The sequence below is a fragment of the Apteryx rowi genome, unplaced genomic scaffold (genome assembly GCF_003343035.1).
Source record: "Apteryx rowi isolate R43461 unplaced genomic scaffold, aptRow1 scaffold_653, whole genome shotgun sequence".
Lineage (NCBI taxonomy): Eukaryota > Metazoa > Chordata > Aves > Apterygiformes > Apterygidae > Apteryx > Apteryx rowi.
In genome coordinates this window covers 204,739-223,605 of record NW_020450931.1, presented here as the reverse complement: position 1 = coordinate 223,605, position 18,867 = coordinate 204,739, and the positions used below count along the sequence as shown (strand labels likewise).

The 18,867-nt window shown below is 44.1% G+C and overlaps 1 protein-coding gene across 1 annotated transcript in view; it reads right to left on the bottom strand.

The window, feature by feature from the left end:
- LOC112975170 (hydrocephalus-inducing protein homolog) overlaps window positions 1–18,867 on the bottom strand; it is a 108,780-nt gene that overhangs the window by 54,379 nt on the left and 35,534 nt on the right. Inside the window, exon 10 of the mRNA XM_026084905.1 lies at window positions 12,201–12,325. Within this exon, the coding sequence (XP_025940690.1) occupies window positions 12,201–12,325 (125 nt within the window). The remainder of the gene's footprint in view (window positions 1–12,200; window positions 12,326–18,867) is intronic.

Sequence of the window (18,867 nt, the reverse complement as noted above, 5' to 3'; positions counted from 1 at the left end):
GCAATGGTGAGAATTTGTGCTTGGAGATGAGTTTACATTGCCAGAAAAACAGCAATGTTTCCAATGGCTAGAGAATCTGTTTTCTGTAACAGCCAGCTCAGCACATAATAATATAAGTGAAGTCCAGAAGAGTCCTAGTGGTTGGTATGCTGTAGAAGTATTGAGCTTTCCCTCCATTGAACACTTAGGGTATGTTGCCAAGTAAAGGAATCAGGACCCAAGAAGTAGGTRAAGAAGAGTATTGAGCTTTGAGGTTCATAGAAACAGGAGCTAGGACTCAGTGGTCAAAAAGGCAAAGCAATGTTAGGAACTATTACRAAATAACACTAAAATGATGATTACCCAACTGACAATCTGTGGTCACATGTATCCTGATATAGTGAGTATAGTTCTGAACCTCAAATCTCAAAAAAGTAGAAGAATTTGAAATGAAAGAGAAGGGCAGAAAGAATGATTAGAAGTACAGAACCTTTATATGAAGAGAGACTGACTAGGATTTCTCAACCTAGAAAACACACAAAGGGGAGATAGATGATAGAAGCCTGTAAAAGCATGAATAGCCTGAAAAAGGTGCATAAGGAACAATTTTTCACCATCTCACCATAAGACAGGAACCTGAGGGCCTGAAATAACGTTATCAGTCAAATTATATAAAAGGGAAGTACTTTTCAGGCAACACTCATTCCCTTGGAAAATACTGCCATAGGATGTTGTCGAGGCTAACAGTTATAAATCCAAAGAGCAACTGGACAAGTTCTTGGAAGATAAAGCCATTAAAAGATATTAAACAAAGATGAGAATAAAGCCTCCAGCACAGAAAACCACTAACTCCAGAGTCCACGGGGGATAAAGCATATGCAYTGCCTCTTTTATACGCGTTGCTAAGCATCCCCTATTGCTACTCTGGCAGACAGGAGCTGGGGACACAGCCGCTCTTACAGTCCGAAGCCTGTGCCTGTACAGAGCTCAGACCTAGCTGCAAGCACCGAGGAATCTCCCAAAGGCTGGAGAGTTTGTAGGAGCACCTTCCACCACAAATGGAAGGGAAGCATTTGGCATCGTGCTGGATATATAAATCCACAAATCGCTCAGTACACTGCAGTGTGCACAGATGCCAGCAAGTCAGGAGGAAGCCGCAGATCTGTCTGCTAGGCAGATGAACTGACACAGAGTGGAGCTGTCAGGGTTGGCCAAGGGCAGCTGCATCCTTCATGTTTTGGGCACCAAATTAGATGTGACATTTCATTTAGGACTCTTGGCTGTTTAATATATAAGGGAAAAAAAAAATCTCTGTACTGTAACAGTGATGTAGTGCTAGGAATTCCACTTGACAGGGTAATGGCTATGGTACGTAGTTTGGGATGCTGCGCTGCCATGCAAGCACATTTACTGAATCTAGACATCTCTGCCCTGTCGTTATTTACACCACACAGCCGCATTACAGGCTGTCAATTCTCTCCTTCTTAAATGCTTCTGATACGTTTCCTACAGAGAGCAGGACGCAGCTCTCACCCTGCAGCCTGAATGAAGCGATGCCCAAACTTGAAATCAAGAGACTTTTCATACAGGGGTAAAGCAGATGCTCTGGTTTGTGCACTCCTGAAGGATGCTCTCTGACACAGCAGAAACACCACTATGTTTTATTCCAACATCTTTCTGCATGACTACAGACACAGATGTCTTAGCATATCATGGCAACTTTTTACTATCTCAAGCAAGAAGTCTAGTATTGGGTCATCCTTCCTGGGGCCTATTATGTGGGAAAAGAGACAGAACGGGAAAATAACAGAAGTACCAAAACATCTTTCAGAATTCCTCTAATACTACAGGAAATAACCTCTGTAATACTAGAGGGAATAGTTTTCAGAGCAAGACAAGTTATCCTTAAATAGAAAGACAAACCTTGTTTAACCTGAAAGCATAGCTCAATCAATGGATGAGCAAGTCCTTGAACAAGACTTCAAAATGAATTTGGGGTTTAATAAAGAATACTTTTCTAGTATTCAACAGCTAGTACTTTCCTTCACTGATTACTCTAAATATTAGCAGATTGGTAGCCAGATTAGACTGAATAGAAAGAAAACAGCACCCTGTTGCATCTCATCTTCACTGACAGGTATCCTTCCTTTAGTCGTATCACTTTTGCTGATATCTGTTGGGTTTTTTTGAAATCTTTTAGGAGAGTACCATGGGCAAACTTGGAAAGTTTGGGTAGCATGAAAAGAATGCCATAAATTCATTTGTCCAGATTGTCAAAAGACTGTCTTGCTCTTATTTCTTCAAGAAATGCAGCTGAAGAGACACAGGTAAGTTAAAGTCCTACTGTTTTTTCCACTGGAAATATAAGAAGGAAATGAAAGCAGAGCTCTTCATTTGGAAGAGTGTTATTGTACCTCCATATTGATCCAGGTTTGATAATTCTATGGCTCCTATCATACCCCAGACTGCCTCAGCACTGCCAGTGTATTCCCATTTTTCCAACAGCCTGCAAAGTAGTGCTATTACCACTTTGCCGCTGGAGAACTGAGTCACTTCACCAGGCTAAGTGATCTYTTGGAAGTTACAGAAGGCATCTGTGACACAGCGAGAGCTGGATCCAGCCCTCCCCACCATATGCTTCGTGCTGTGCTTCCCCCAGAACTACCACTAGATCACAGGCAGGAGCATTGCTCTTTGCTGTTTCGCTCTCAGGGAAGCGAACGGCATCACCTACGAGGTATGCTGGGTCTCCGCTGGCCTGAGAAAAGGCCATCTGTCAGCTCCCACGCTTGTACTTCCAGCACCAGAGCAGAACACAAAGCAGCAACAATTCTGCAGGCAGGTCATTTTTAAGTGCTTCTCTGAGCCTGTGGCCCTGAGCTACCTTCAGACACTGCTCAATCACGGCATTATTTACTCCAGCCCTCAAGAGYGGCTTGGTTATAACCTCATTGCTAAATAACCGCTGCCGATAACAAGGGTAGTGCTGAAGAATCATTCCTGGGCCAAGACGAAGCTCAGAACATCCTAATCAGTACTGCTCTTGTATCAATTATTGCTTTAACAGCCCAAAGTCCCAGGCACGGGCCAAGCCTCAGCAAAACACATCGCACAGCACATCACAAAAAGGCTCTATCCCAAAGACATTACAACAAACCATGAGACGAGRCAGGGATGGAAAGGGAGGACGAAAGTAGTGGCAAGTCAGCACAGGTCTATGGGACAAGCTGCAGGCTCTTAAGACAGCTCTTTTACGCATTAATCATCATCTTATTTTCAATCAAGTAAAACAGGCTCCTTAGTGTGCATCTTTCTGTAATGGAGCACCCAAAGTATTCCCCATTATCTCCTCTGTGCTCTGCTTAGGAAGATCTGTTTGTCTGGTTATAGGATAAAACATTCCAGCACAGGAATTACCGGAACCAGCAAAGAGGCTTTGTTCTGCCCAGCATGAAGAAATCTCACAGAATACATTGATTGAAGAAAAGCACAACGAAACCAAAGGATGATAAAAGACAGTGCTGCGACATATCCAAGATGCTGCAGGCTATTTTTAATCATTCTTGCTACTACAGGAATGATAAGCTGGGGTACCTGACTGGCTGAAACACTGGTTTTGGCCCACAGGGAAAATGGCACAGTAACTTTTGCAAATACATGCACAACATGCCACTTAATAAATCAATCACCCCTCAAGGTGCTCTTATGCTTCTCAATTGGTACTGACTGATCCACAAGGAAAAGAGGCTAACAAATGGTCAGCTCTGCCCTGAAAAGCATCCAGAGTTAATAATGCTTAAGAACATTAGTGATTTCCACCGATGACAGGTTAAACAAGCTATAGTCAAAGGTGACCTACAATGAAAATCTACAATAAAAGATGAAAACCACATTCTTCAAGAAATCTCTCTTTCATGTGATAAAGACAGGGGATGTAGGGTGACATGGAAGTCCTGGTCTTTGTGGCTACCTGGGGGATGAACGAAACGGTCAAAAGGAGATTTTAACTTCCAAATGGCCCTCGCAGTAAACGCAACCTAGTCTGTGCTTGTGCAGCCAAGTCAACGGGTTGCATTAGCAAGGTTTTGTCTGGGGGTTGGTTCTGTAGTTGCGGAGCTATAAAATTGTGCCAAAAGCTATCCGAAATGGAGCACAAACTTAGTTCCCYTTCACCTACCCTCCAAGTGACAGACCATCTGTCTTGAAACACAAGGCCCTGGAGAGGGGCAGAGGTCATAATCTGCCTCTAAGAAGTAGAGCAACCATATCTAAAACAGCATAAAAATCATTATTGCAAGTGGTTCTAGAAAAGGGGAACAAACACAGGAAACATTTGTTAACTATTAGCTGATTGATGTAAACTATCACTTTGGAGACCAGATACACTCCAAGTATCTTATTGATTAGGACTATAAAAGCCCATAACCAGTCAGTTGTATAAAGTATTAGTCACCAATCCTTGGGCTGTTGCAGTGCTACCACTATTAAGATGCAGCAAAGTCAACATATAATTGCAGTAACTCCTATTTACACTGTGCTTCTCCGCAATATATGCCTCCCTGCACACACCTAAATCCCAATTACTTTCAAGCTGACATACACAGAAAAAAAAGAAAAAGAAGGATACAGAAATCTATCAAGCTTCTGGGAATTCTTACCAATGGAGGAAGAAATATGCACTCACCATCTACAACAAGCACAAAGAAAAACCCCTCCGTAAAGTTTTAAAGTACCTTTTAAACATAGTTCAAGGAAAAGCTAGGAGAACCCTCTCAACGTAAGAGCTGAAGCATCATAGGAGTCTGGCTTACAACTTCGGATAACACAGGAAACAAGATCCTCTTTGAAAACTCACAGAATAAAATAAAATTTTAAACATATGCCAGCACTGAACATCAACTTAAAAAAATTGCAGCAGTTAGTGCACTCCAGTGAAACACTGGAATCAAAAGAAGTTGCTGCTTAGGAATCAGATTTCCTGACTCTTTAACACTTGTAAGAAGCTCGTAAGTCTGCCTGGTATTGCAGGAATCCAGAATTGCATTAAGATGAATAACTACAGACTTCAATAACAATCAACACACTCAGCTGTGGCCATCAGAAGCTCAGAGTCTGTCACTGAGCTTAGCTTGGTGGCAACTTCTATGCTACTCGCAACAAACTGGTACAGCCCCAATGCTTGGCATGGTCAACACAGCAGTGCCCGTTATCATAACCCGCGGCGGAGGACTGCCTGCATCGGGACCCCTGTGACACTGACACTTCTGAAGATGATCCCAGTGACATCCCAGTTTCCACCCTCTCCACTGTCCCTTCAGTAAGGAGCCTGGACTTCACAAGTTYCTCACTCAGAGGGAACTGGTAGACCATGGTCTCCCTGCTTTCATGCTGCAGGTGTTACCTTGGCTTTTCATAATGGACAAGTGCTGGTATGGACAGACCAAAGCTAAAGGGCTTTTGAAAGCCCTTTCAAGGACATGACCAAGTGCAGAATTAGCAGCACAAAGCATCAAGGCTCAGAATATCTCTGTGTCAAAAATCTGTCTCAGGATTGCGAAGTCTTGCAAAGCAAATGTCACAATTTCTCTCCGGCTTCTCTGACAAACGGTTCATAAGGGGCCCAGTTGTAGTCTGACTGATATTAAGACCAGAAAGTGATTGTGCTAATCCCATGCTGGTCTCCTGCACAACACAGGGATCGCTCAGATAGATATCTAAAGCAGTTGCGAATTTGTTCAGGAAAGTACTGAGCCCCTCCTCCATTCTTGCTGAAGTCACTACAAATTGAGAGCACTTACCTAGTTGTTTGAGGGGCTTGAGTGATTTCAGGGACATAAAATGCAACACAGCAGGGGCTCAGCCTCTGTTAAATGCTATTGCCTATTCACATCCATCAACGGATTCAAAAAAAAAAAGAGTACCATGTCAAATAGGCAAGGCAAGACTAAAGCTCGGTCTAGCAACTAGATCAATAGGATTTTCATTTTGTTTTCAAATAAGTTCCTGGAAGCCATTGATTKCAATACCAGCCTTGCAAGATAGATGACAAGACCCTTTGGTAGGAAGGAGATTCTTAAAAGAAACAGAAGAGACACGCAAAGGTGTTTGWGTTCTCCAAAACCTACTCAATAACACAGGTGAGTGTCACAGCAAGGCGGTGCTGTTTTCCAGATGCTTCATTCCAGGTAGCCATGATGTTCAAAGGTGCTGGCGCACTCAGGCTACATTCACTTCTTTAGCCGCAAAGAGCAACAACAAAAAAAAAAAAAAGCAGGCTGGGGTTTAATGAGTTTCCTGCGTATGTACAGGGATCACTAACACACTGCCAAGCCTCTGCACAGGTGGCCTCATTTATTGAACTAGGCAGATTAAGCCAGCCCAGGTAGAAACTGATGCTGATGCAAGGGATTCAGCACCCCCAAATGTTTATGGTACTAGCTGGCAACCCCATGCTGATCCATGCTGGAGCTGAATAATCACTCTAAATGCTGTTGACRATTCCCCTTTGCCCATTCGTAATGCAACATAGTCTCCGCTGTAATTTGTCACTGTGGGTAAACTGCACACACTTTGCTTCCCCCGCTGCCAGTCAAGCGCACTAAGTTCTGTAGTTACCCGTCAGATACACCAAACCCAAACGGCTCTAATACATCATGTCAAACTTGCTGTCATTTTGCAGGAGACTAAAGAGTTCCGCAGCAGCTCCCTAATTAGTCGTTTTTAATTTTCCCTGTGATCTCATGCCTCATTTTCCCCACTTGAGATTGAATGTCAAAAATGTTTTCTCAAGTTGGCAGGTATCACACATGGCTCCATAGGCTTCTGCTGCTGCAACGCAGCGCGGGAAAGGGTCTGTAGTTATGCCGAGAAGAGCAGAGGTGCCCGAGGGCAGCAGGCACCTCCGATACCATGGCCCTCTGGGGCCCTGAGCATTGCTGCAACACGAAGTATAGTGATTCCCATGCAGTTCTTTGAGATCTATCCAGGAAAATCCTTCTTTTTTTTTTCTTTTCTTTTAAAACCTATTACATTGCTCCAGGCAAATCAGTATCTATCCTACAGGCACTCACRCTGGCTCAGAGGAAGGGGGGGGGTGGAAATCAGATTCACAAGTCACGCTCACTCCAGACACTAATGCAGATAACAGCTATAGGGGCAGGCAGAAATCAGTCAGCCCAAATCTCACATCGTGTTAACCCTGCGGTCCTCAATACTGAAATCCCCTGCAGCGATGTACTAAGCACCCAGCTATCAGCCAGCTCTTGGGCCTGCCTCTCCCTCTGCGGGGAGCCAGGGGACCTATGAGGCTTCCCACTGACCACAAGTGGGGAACAGGGCACCTGGCAGGGGTTGCTGCAAGGCCTCCAGGAGGCAGCAACCTGCTCCTTGGAGAAGCTGGGTCTGAGCCAGACATTCCCATGCTCCCAAAGGGACAGAAAAGTTCCTCCAAATGCCTATCTGGACTCCTAGAGAAACTGCCTTAGTGCTTCTGAGACATGTTATAATAAGTGTCTCAACTACAAGCTGTAGTTTGATGTGTTTTTTATTATATTTTACACATCTAAAAAAATCAATACAACCTAGTGAAACTGCCTCCTGATTTCAGCAGTACAGGCATCTGTCACCACCTTGGGACCAAGTCGCCCAGCTTCCTTCCAGCGCACTGGAGAAAGCCCTTTGCGCAGGAGACGGGAAGACTTTTGCTTCTAGGTCTGCCAGAGAGTCGGGAGCAGGCCAGCAGGGAGGAGAGCGCGTGGGCCAGGCTGTGTTTCTCCACCCAGCAGCCCCAGGGTGGGCAATGCAATGCCAGTCACAGTTTGCCCTGCATCTAGCAAGGAGCAACAGAAGGGGAAGGATACTGGGACCCAGCACTTTCCAGACCAGGCAGCAAAGCTCAGGCAAGGGGAACAAGGCAGCCAGGCTGCCATTCCCAGATCCAGGTCAGGAAAAATCAGCTCCATGTAGCATCTAGCTCCTAGCATGCTGCACTAGAGAAATGTACTTAGCTGCTCTCCTCTTCTGTACAGGAATAACATGAATTTGGCTGAGAGCAAATTTTGCTCCCCAGGGTTCAGGAGGGGACACATTGCTTCATCTGTTTCCTGTGGGGAATACAGAGGCTACAATATCTAACCAGGGCAGGAGAACTCATCCAACCTGATTGACAACTAGAGAGCTGGAGGCAGATGCTGCCCAGGTCTTCCACCTGCCCTTGAAGCAATTGAGCAAAGAGCTGAGGTCGGGCTGCCCCTTCCTTGCTCTGAGCAAGCAGAGCCACAGAGGAGCAGCTCTGGGCCTGGGTCTCTGATTCATAGTGAACAAGCTGAGATTTGCTTTAGGAGAGCTCTTGCTAAGGGTTTGTCAGCCCGCCAGTAAACTGTGTAGGAAGCCAACAGAAAACAGGGTATTAATCTGTTAAATACCCAGATGGCTCCTCAGCAGGCTTTTAGCACTAGGCTGGAGGCTTCCAGTGGGACTAAAACCAYTGAGAACTATTGCCTGAGCCATGTGCTACCTCTCTTCTGGGGAAGGTGCTTTCTGGAGCTCTTCATCCAACAAGAGACAGGACAGTAACRGAGCAGACACTGCTGCTTGAGGGCTGGCTCTTCTCAGATATACTGTCTCCTAAAATTCACCCGCAAGTCCTGGCTCTGATCTCTCCCTTCAAAGGGTGCAAGGATCCTGCCCTTAGGCTTTTGCTTCTGCATTAGTCTCACAGARCCACCAAAGGAAAGTGATCTGCATCCACCAAAGGAGTGATCTGCATAATTACTCTTCTCACTGACAGCAATAAAAGCATCTCAGCATATAGTGTCTGTCAGCCATGCACTAGCTCAGTGGGGCTCTGCTAATCACCAAAGTTTCCTGTGCTGACAAAAAATCTCAAGGGATGGGGGGACTGATGAGTAAGAGCTGCACAGAGAAATCTCAGTGCTGCACAACAGATCTCCTAGACTAGAAGCATCTTGTAGCACCTTGCAACAAGATCCTGCAGGCACCCACACGCAGGGACAGAATCAGGTCCTACATCTTGAAGATCACCCACCATATTGTACCAGGCTGCTTCTTGGAGTCAGGAATTTAATACAGATTCAGCAAGCTCTGAGCAGAGAAAGTTCTCTGTCATGATTCCCAGCCCCTCTCCACCACCTCCTTTCTGCAGCTGGTCTGTCTCTGGTAGCCACCTCTACCTCATGGAGCATCTGCCAGAGATGTCGTTGTTTCTGGCTGCAGTGGGACCAGTAAGCCTGCTTTCTATCTCTAGCATGGCTTTGGGAACCGTCACACACTTCCTCAGCCACGTGTTTGAGAGTGCATCTCACCCTCTCACACCAAGCTTGTGCCATACTGTTAAGCTGCAGTGAACACCATGATTGCAGCAAACTGGATTTGAGGTACAAACAATAGCACTCAAGGGAACCAACTTGGACACCTCACTTGAGCATCACTCAAGAGCTAAAAGAATATTCAGGCTTCATGAGCACTGACTTGGCTGAAGACTAGATTTTTAACTCCATAAACTTTTTCCCACATCCACATGCTGTGGGCTAAAAGGCATCTGGAAAGGTCCAAGCCACCAACTAGGCTTTTACTGGCACCAAGTACAGAACTGTTTCCAAACCAGTAGGTATGTTTACCAGGCAGGTTGCAGAAACCCTTTCTGATACCATAACCTGATGCTTCAAGTTAAGGTGGTGAATAAGAATGTTCTGAGCTACAGAACATCCCAAATCATTTTAATTTCAGTACRGGATGGGATTCATCCAACTGCAGACACATGCACATGGGGGAAACAGAGGGGTCTGGACATGGAAAGGATTGAAAGCCAAGTTTTCGGAGTAAATTATTATGCTCTTTACATCAAAGATGTTTTCTTCATGCTTGCCTGCAAAGCTTGTACAGGATACCCAGGGGACAGTACAGACCTTCCCAACCAGGACAGTCTAAAGGACTTATAATTTAAAGGCAACCAATTAATATGTAAAGGGAAAGCTGTGACTTACAGTCACACTGAAGAGCTCCATGTTTGCTTGAGCAATGCTAGGGACAGAATTGACCCAACAATACAACATACAACTGATCCTGCCCAAGTCACACTAATACCAGCGAGATCCATTAAGAACTACTGCCACTTGCGAGTTCGCAAGTAAAGACAGATAGCAAGGAAAATGCCTCCCAAAATCCAAAACTGCTGTTTTGCTTGTAGCACTTTGTTTCATAGTAAACAGTTCGTTGGAGGTTCTGAAAGAGCAGCACAGCTGCTTTACGTATGCGAGTTGCAGGGAGCCTGACTGTGCAGGACAAATTAGCCAGGGCCTGCCACGTGAGGTCGTAGAGACATGGTGGTGCTCTGCACTGCACCTGCAATAGGCAGCTTTTAAGACTGATTGATTGAAAGTTTCCATTTCAGTTCAGCAATTAATCTCAGCAGCTTTTTACTGATTTGCATGCTTCAAAGCCAGAGAGATAATCCCTTAATTATTCTCTTGCACTCCTTCTCAATCTGGGGCTTATTTAAAAATAATGGTAACGCCATACTGACAGTCAGGAAGGCAGTGCTGGGTTCACCTCTCAGGTAGCTGCACATATCACTCCTAGGAGCAGGCCAGTCTCAGGGAGGTTGTCCATCTCTTGGGCTAGCTGCTGATTTGATCACTGTGGCCGGTCCACACAAATCCCTTTCACAAAGATTGACCATGAAGAAACCAGGCGTTTTCATCCAGGAAGAACAAGACCCAGGTCTTCAAATCAGGCCATGAAGATCCTGGCCCTGATTCTTAGCTCAGGCTTTTCATTCACAAAATAAAYCCCACAGCCCTAGCCTCTAGTGTAATCAGCACTGTGTAGCAACAGAGAAGAATCTAGCTGTCTGTAATTTATCCCATATATTCGCTAATAAGTCTRAAGAACAATACCCATAAATGAGGCACTTTTCTTTTTGCTTCTCTATCTGGAACTTCAGTGGTTTTCAAGAAACACTGTGATCCAAACCCATGAGCTTCTCAGACTGAGCATGAACTGTTCTCTGTGGGTGTGACAGAACCTGACAAATACTGAACAAAGCTGTGATGTCCCATAAGACTACACAGAGAGCTTGAAAGATATAGGAGCATTTTACAAGCTTCTACAAACTCAAGACAAAAAAAAACAGACAAAACCCACCCCCAAACCACCTCAAGTTCACGGCTGGGCTAAAGTTTCACAATATCAGCTAGGCTGGGATATCACGCTTCCCAGGACCAATGATAAGGAAAAGGGACAAAAGAAAAGCTCTCCTTCAGGCAAACAAAACTGCACATAAAATACTTTAATGCAACTGAGAAATTCTCTCTATCAGCATCACAAGATTCCTCTGCTGAACCAAGGCTGGCAAAAACATTTTAATTTGTCCCACTTTTTTTTTTTGAGTTTTCACACTCACTTTTAAAATAATTTTAAAAGCTGACAGTACTCCTATGCCTGACCTTGATTTCTTGTACCCCTTTAYAAACTTTAAACCTGATCTCAGGAGGAAGTGAACACTTCCAGACAAATCCCAAGAGCCCTCAAGTCTGGTGTACTTCGGACCAATGATGTGAAGTGTAGGATGCACATGGGCAGAGGGCAACATAAAAAAGGGTCTGTGGCAAGTCAGAAGTAGTATATGGCATAGAGAGGTATGAAAGGCAGCAGGTACTGAGGAGAGTCTGATAAGAGACAGGTACTTGCTATGTTACACTTCAGTTACATAACATTATCTAGCCATAAAACCACACGCATGCATACACACACTGCAAATGAGAATCAATGTTTCCCTTTCCTCCACTCAGCAATTCCCAGCAAAACAGGACTCCAAAAATCTCATTATTATTAGAAGGATCCATTTTAATGACCCTTTTATCACTGGCTACCTTTGCCTTCACTTCCATTCAAGGTAAGTTTGAGATAGGACAGGTACACCCCGACAGGTAAACATGCTGGCTGGTAGGGTGCAGTGTGGACAACACAGCGCTGACATCAGGGACCCCCAGGGATGGGCCAGCACACAGGGTCATAGGACATAAAAAACAAGGACAGACTCAGCATATGTCCCTTAACTGCTCATTTCTTAACACTGAAATATTTAGAGGTTCTAAAAGTTTGGGAAGTTGTCTGCAAAGCAAGCTTAACATTATTCCGTTTATAAAAGGGCTCTGTTTTGAAGCCAACAGGGTGTGCACCACACACTGACCAACACTTACCTGTGTCATAGTGGACTATCAGGGCTCTGGAATGATCTCTGGTCTCCAGCGGGTGAAACTCCACTGTTACTTGCATGGCGTCACCAATCCCTAGAGTCCCAATGGAGCGATCGACAGAGAAAGGGCTGCAACACAAAGYAAGAGACACATCAGGGCTACTGCAGGAGATCTGGAAACTACATTCCTCTTGAGGTCTGAGACTAGCTCACTTTGGCTCACCTGTGTTTGCAAGGAGCAAATGAACCACAGTTAGTGGAGTTAAGACAGAACATATAGGATCAAAAACAGACCTACTGACTCTCGCTTCTGAGGAGATCCAGCCCTCAGAAGATTGTATGGTTTAAAGTGGCCTGATGTCCTGCATCCAGTTCTATTTCCATGCAGTGAGGCTCGAGAGTCCAATTGCTAGCAGTGGTAAAACAGCCATACAATCAGAGAACTGTTTTTGAAGAGCAAAGAGGTCATAGAAGCTATTTGTATGCAAAACTTGACACCARTTTCCTCAAAAGTCTTTCTGATCTTGCAACCTATAAACCTCGCCTCAAAAGATACAAATGTCAAGGCAACACCTGTTCCAATGAGATTACAGCCATCAGATACAGAGAATAAAATCTTGCTAGAAGACCAGAGAGAATAATTAACATGTGTTAAGTTACAGAATTCATTCTTTTTACACTGAAATTATCCTGTCTTAACCTAAGAAACAGCATGTTTTATCAGCATTTCAACGAAAGTTGCTGTAAAGAAAAGGAACAATCAGAAAAATCTGAATCAGTGCAAGCACAGATTAGAGCTACTGTGATACCACGGCATGGAAACAAGACACACAAGCAAAAGGAGTATCCCATTTACAGCCCGATTTATTAAATCTCTAGCTAAATGAAATGCTATTAACAGGAGCATATCATTGAGAGTTTAACAGAAAGTTTTTCTATACATTTAGAAGCAATGGAAATGGGGACTCTAGATTGCAATCCAAAATGGTAAGTGCATTTGCTTGGCCTGCTAGACATAAGTTCCATGCAATGTGCTGGAAATGATTATGAAAACGTGTTGGCACACTGTGGACGTACCAGGAATGATTCTGATCTGTCGCCAGGTAAACAGTTCTTGGCTGATAGATGTTAATACTTGATACTTTAATGCCTAGGAATAGCTCTCTGGACAAGTCAAATGAAATGTGTTTCTGGATGACAACAACTTAGTTTCATGGCTCTTGCAGGGCCCCATTTGGAAAACAGAAGTTGTTTGTTTTTAGTGCTTTGCTGGTGGCCAAATTATCACCCTAAAAAGTATGGTCTGGAAAGTTTTGCCATGATTAGAGAATGCAGTGCAAATACAAAAATAATAGAACAACTAGAGCAATGCACAAGCTGAACTCTGTTCACATAAGCAGTGACAGCTGATGAAATCACTGGTGTTTCTGCTCATTAAGGAGATACTGCTGCAATTGGACTGACCTGCTCTTATTACAGCTAGTGAGAGCATTGCTGCCAACTCTAATGGGAGAAGGATCAGGCCCAAATTGTTTACACGCTGCACCATTTTTGTTATGGAGAGGGTGAAAACACAGGCCACTACCAGCCTCAGAAGCAGATTGTTCTGTACAGTCCTGCATCTGCACTGACAGCTACATCAGGACTGCTGCAGGTCTCCACTGCTGGCCAGGTGTGCCTGCATTTCCCCAAAGCTTTACAGTGATGAAGAGTCCAGCAAGGAGGCATCAAGTTTTGTTCTTCCTCTCATCCAAAGGCAGACAAGTCACTACATTAAAGCTGAGCTATAGAAGCACGAAACTACCAAATATCTTGAATAAGATGTTCCCAGTCACCAGAAAGGATTTGTTTCTCAAGGATACATAGTTTGCTTCTTCCATCAAAGCATGCTGATCAGCTCCTCGGTCCCTGCTAATGGTAGTTGCCTGCTAGAGAAGGGGATTTGGTTGCCAGTATTCCTGACAAGTCCATCACATTTCCCACAAGACAACCCTTCAAGGCTATCTGAGACTATGTGAACCAAAATGAGCTGGTACTTGGGTGTAATCACRGCCAGAGTGGAAAAGGCACAGAAATGATTTTTTCCTTTTGTGCCAAAAATGCCCCCAGCTGAGAAAAGCTGCCAGTTAAGGAAAGGGATTCCTGGCACTACTTTCAAGACTATGTCCCACCCCTTCATCTTCATAACCCCTTCCCTATGTCTATGTACTCTAGCTCTCTTCAAAGGCCTGGAATGGGAGCAACATTCCTAGGGGTGACTTCAGGGAATGTCTGTGAAAGAAGATATCTTCACACTTCCRAATTATTAGAAAGACCAAGAGGATCCAACCAAGCTCAGAATTCTTTGCATTAGGCCCTGTACAAGCACACCAGTCCTCAGATAGGCAGGTGAGACTGTCACATCATTCTCCATTTGCTGGAGTGGAGTAGGAAGTCTACACCCAACTTCAGACAGCTGAAATTTGGCAAGCTGAATGCCCCTTTTCCTGACAGATAACAGGAAAGTTCAGTAGAAAATGGCAAAGTGGCATACTTTAGATCACTGAGGAACTGAGYACGAAACAGACCCTGCATCTCCTACATCTCACCCCATGCTCTACCCACAGAGTAACTCCTTTACTGCTAGAACAAGTTCATTATACCTCATGTTCACCTGAGTTTCCAAGACCSAAAGATGCTAACTCTGTGGTTAAACTCAACTCCTCTAAGCTTCAGTCAATGCCACCAAGCTGTTCCCAGTAGCCCACAGATAAAATTGGATGGTAAAGAGACATCCCTGACTGACAACACATTGTAATGGCCAAATGACAATGAAAGCCATTGGCAAGAAACGAAGCTGTCAGGCTAAACTTTGGCCTTTAATTCATCATGTGTGAACTGTTCTTTAAGAAAATTCTGGTTCTGTTAGATCTATCCTTTTAACAAATCACAAACAATCCTAAAATATAGAAAATTAAAAAGATAACTTTTAATAGCTTGTTTTCTTCGGACACGCTTAACTATGTTTGCTTTGTTGTACRTCTGAACTTCAGCAAGTCCAGAGCTGAAATCTCCCAATGGTCCCTRGCAATCACAGTCAGATTCCCAGCTTGTATAAGTCAACCTGGCCATACTATTTTAGAAGAGGCTTTCTGATTGACACTTGCTGAGATCTAGCCTATTATTACTGTCCAGAAAAGGATCGGCACTGGATTCATAAACAATTTCATAATGAGACATTTTGGCATTTACATCCCACTTCCAYCAGGCATCAGTTTCCCTTCTTTGCAGGGCTGGGAAAAGGCTATGTTCCACGAAGATACCAAACACTGAATGCTCCTGACATAATTTAGGAACACAACTGACAAGGGTGAATAAAGCTAGCAAATCTATGATTCAGGCTTTCAAACCACCATGCCACCCTTTTCCTACAACCAYACATTTATTAAATGCAGCATGTAAGGAGGATGCAATAACCTTCAAGTCCTATGGTATGTTTAATCTACTACCATCTGCCTTTTGCTCTGTCCCCACACTAACTTCCTCTTTCTAATGGTGCCTTAATCTGCATTATAGAGTCATTTGAGTTTGGGGGGGGGGGAAAAAAAGAAAAAAAAAAATCAACCTGCAGCCTTCTGTATGATTTTGTTGAGCACCACCTCCTAACCCAARGAAGTTTCTAGTGCCAGTAAAATCTACTGACAATTGAATGGCCTTATCTGTCCACTAAGAACTACTGGAGGAAAACCCCAAAGATCATTTAATCTGAGCATGCGTTAATTTTAATAATGGTAAAGCTGCCAAAGTCGAGCAATGCAACTGTTTGTTTGCTGAGTCTGTTGCTCAGTAAAGCATCCAATACTGTCTCTGTGCTGAAATGCGACTGCATGCAGTCAGCATCATCCAGCTCTGTCTTTCCYTCTCTCTCTGATTAGGCACCAAGTGCTGTAGGGAGGCATGGGGGAGRGATATCATGGGGTACAAAGAGCATCCAAGGACATGTTTAGGAGGCTGAGGACTCAGAAGAATGTGAGAACAGGAGCACAGAGGCAGAGACTGGATAAAGCAAGAGGCATCTCTGAAATCAGATTTTGGATGGAAAGAGAACATTTGGGGCTGAGCTTCTTTACTGGACCTTCAAATACATTTTCTATTGCTGGAAAGTCCTGATCCTTACTTGCTTCATTTCCCTGAAGCATCTCTCTAATTTGGGTCAAACATTCTCTTCCCTCATGCAGTGGAGTAATCACARTTCTCAAGGAGCTGAAGTTGCTTTCAAGGAGCACTTACCCCAAAGAGGACCTTAACTGTCTTTTGTTTGGAAAGGGTGATGAGGATGCTTGCAGAACATTTTTCTGCATGCAGGGGTGTACCAGCAAGGATCTGTTGGGCCTTCTCACACAAGCTCATAGGTCTCTTCGGGAGAAGAGGAACAGAGACCTTGAAACAAGAACACTTAGCAACTTCTTCCTAAGCTACTTTCAGAATGTTAGCCCTGCAACCAAGTCCAAGAAGGGTCAAGGCTCCAGCTGCAGACTTGTGCCTTCCTGAACTTCACATCTTCAGATGGTCTGCAGCCTGCAAATTAGAGGTGGAAAAAAGAAGCAAAGGCAAGAGCAGCGCATGAGCGTTACAGGGAAGAATGCAAGGGGGCTCCCAGCTCTGTCTTGTAGGATAATTTCCTCAGCTTTTCAGACCTTGGTGGGAACATTCCTAAATAGAGGAGCCTATCTCTGAGTGATGCTCTCTAGTCCTGTAGTATGGCATAGCACAATACCTGCAATGTCAAAAACAGAGTTAAAAAGGCAGTGCTGCACTGAGATCTGCTTCCAGACACCATTTTCAACTCAAGTGTACTGGAATGACATTCATCTTCCTGAACGTCATGGAGAAGAAACTCATTATTCTGTCTTAACAATGAGAAAGGGGGAAAGAGTTGCTATCCTTATACTTATTATTATTTTTTATTACCAAGCTATGCAATAAGAACTGGGTATGGACAGGCAGAGCACAAGGAGATGACAAGACAATGCCAGACTGCATACTGGGTTGTTCACCAGTGGTCAARCTGTGCCACATTCTCTGGCAGGTACCATGGCAAAGGAGAGCTCTGCAGAGGGAACTGCAGAAGGATGCTCAGTTGGCCCCATGGATTTGCTTGAAGAGCGCTTACCTGGAGTGAAATGCACAACAGAAAACATTGAAATCCTTCAATAAATGGCTAACAAGTGTGGAATGTCATCATGAACCGACCAGGTAAGAGCTGAGCTCTCAGTACTGACTGAGAGGAAAGCTTAGGAGAAGAGGTAGGCTGAAAATGCCTTAAAGGCAAAAGCAGATAGCTCATGCTTGATGCCATAGAGAAGCAAATACAGGGAAAGGATGAAAAGAAAGGTGATATGAGTGCAATGGACTACGAAATAGTGGCATCTACAGCAGACTTGTGAATGGGCAAGAACCTGAATTTATCCAGGCCTGAAAACAGAAGCTGCGGTAACTAAAATGGTTTCAACTGTGTTAATGAGGAATAAAGGCCATATTTCAGAGAGCTAGGCAGAAGAAATCCATAAGACAAGGGTCACCTGATGGGTCTATACACTTAGATCTCCAGCTCCCTTCGACCCCACTAAATCCTCTCCTCTCATATGCATGTGTGCGCACGTGTGGTTATACATATCAATACACAAAGACGCTACTATGCAATATTAATTCTGGCTTTAACACAACACTGCATTCTTACGCAGCAAAAGTTAAGCATGTATTTAACAAACACCTGTTTAAATTCTTTGATGAACAGGAATAGACTAAAGCTTTTCTGAAYTGAAATCTTTAAGCCTGGCACTCTTTTCCCATAGCATCTATGCTATAACTCTTGATTATGCATCTCATTTACACTTTAAGCTCTCTAGGACAGGGAACTTAACTCATTCATTTCCAAAGCTCCTGGCACAATTCTAAGTGTTCCRTGACAATAATTAATCATCACCATGTTATTACTAAAGTCATTTATAGGAATTAGTGACACATTAAACCAAATCTTCACCACCTCTGTTGTTAATAATGATGCAGTCTTTGTTACGTTCTACATSAGGGAAATTAATCCCCTAACATTAGCAGGAAAATGACCTGTCTTTTATGAAAATCTGTGTAGACGTATTAGTTCAAGGAGAACAGCCAGCTAATGATATATTAACCTACAGAGCAGTGTATTGGTCTGATTCTCCAGCCAAGTTGTCAGATTTGCTGGGTGGCCGATTCTCTTCCATCCACGTTTCTAGAACCACAAGCCTCCCTTGGGAGCTCAACAGTAGATATCYGAGCAATTCCTCATAGCACATCAAGTATGGAACCAAACATGGATCACTGCTGACAGAGATAGCAGAGACTCAGTCATTAATGCAGCAGTTGTCATGGACATGGAATAAGGCCCAGAGGCTCTGTTTGAGACTGCAGGGAMCTGCAAGAGTTGGTACAACACAGTGATGACACATCACAGGATACAGTCCCCATCGCTGGCTGGAGTGACCACTCCTGGCACATTAGAGGCTTCATCACAAAGRAGGACATGGTCACCCAGGTCTTAGGCTGCTCAAGGGGACATCTTGATCTGGACAACAGGAGGGAATACTTAATCTGATGGATGATACCAAACTGGGGGGAGCAGTTGACACACTGGAGGGCAGGACTGCTAT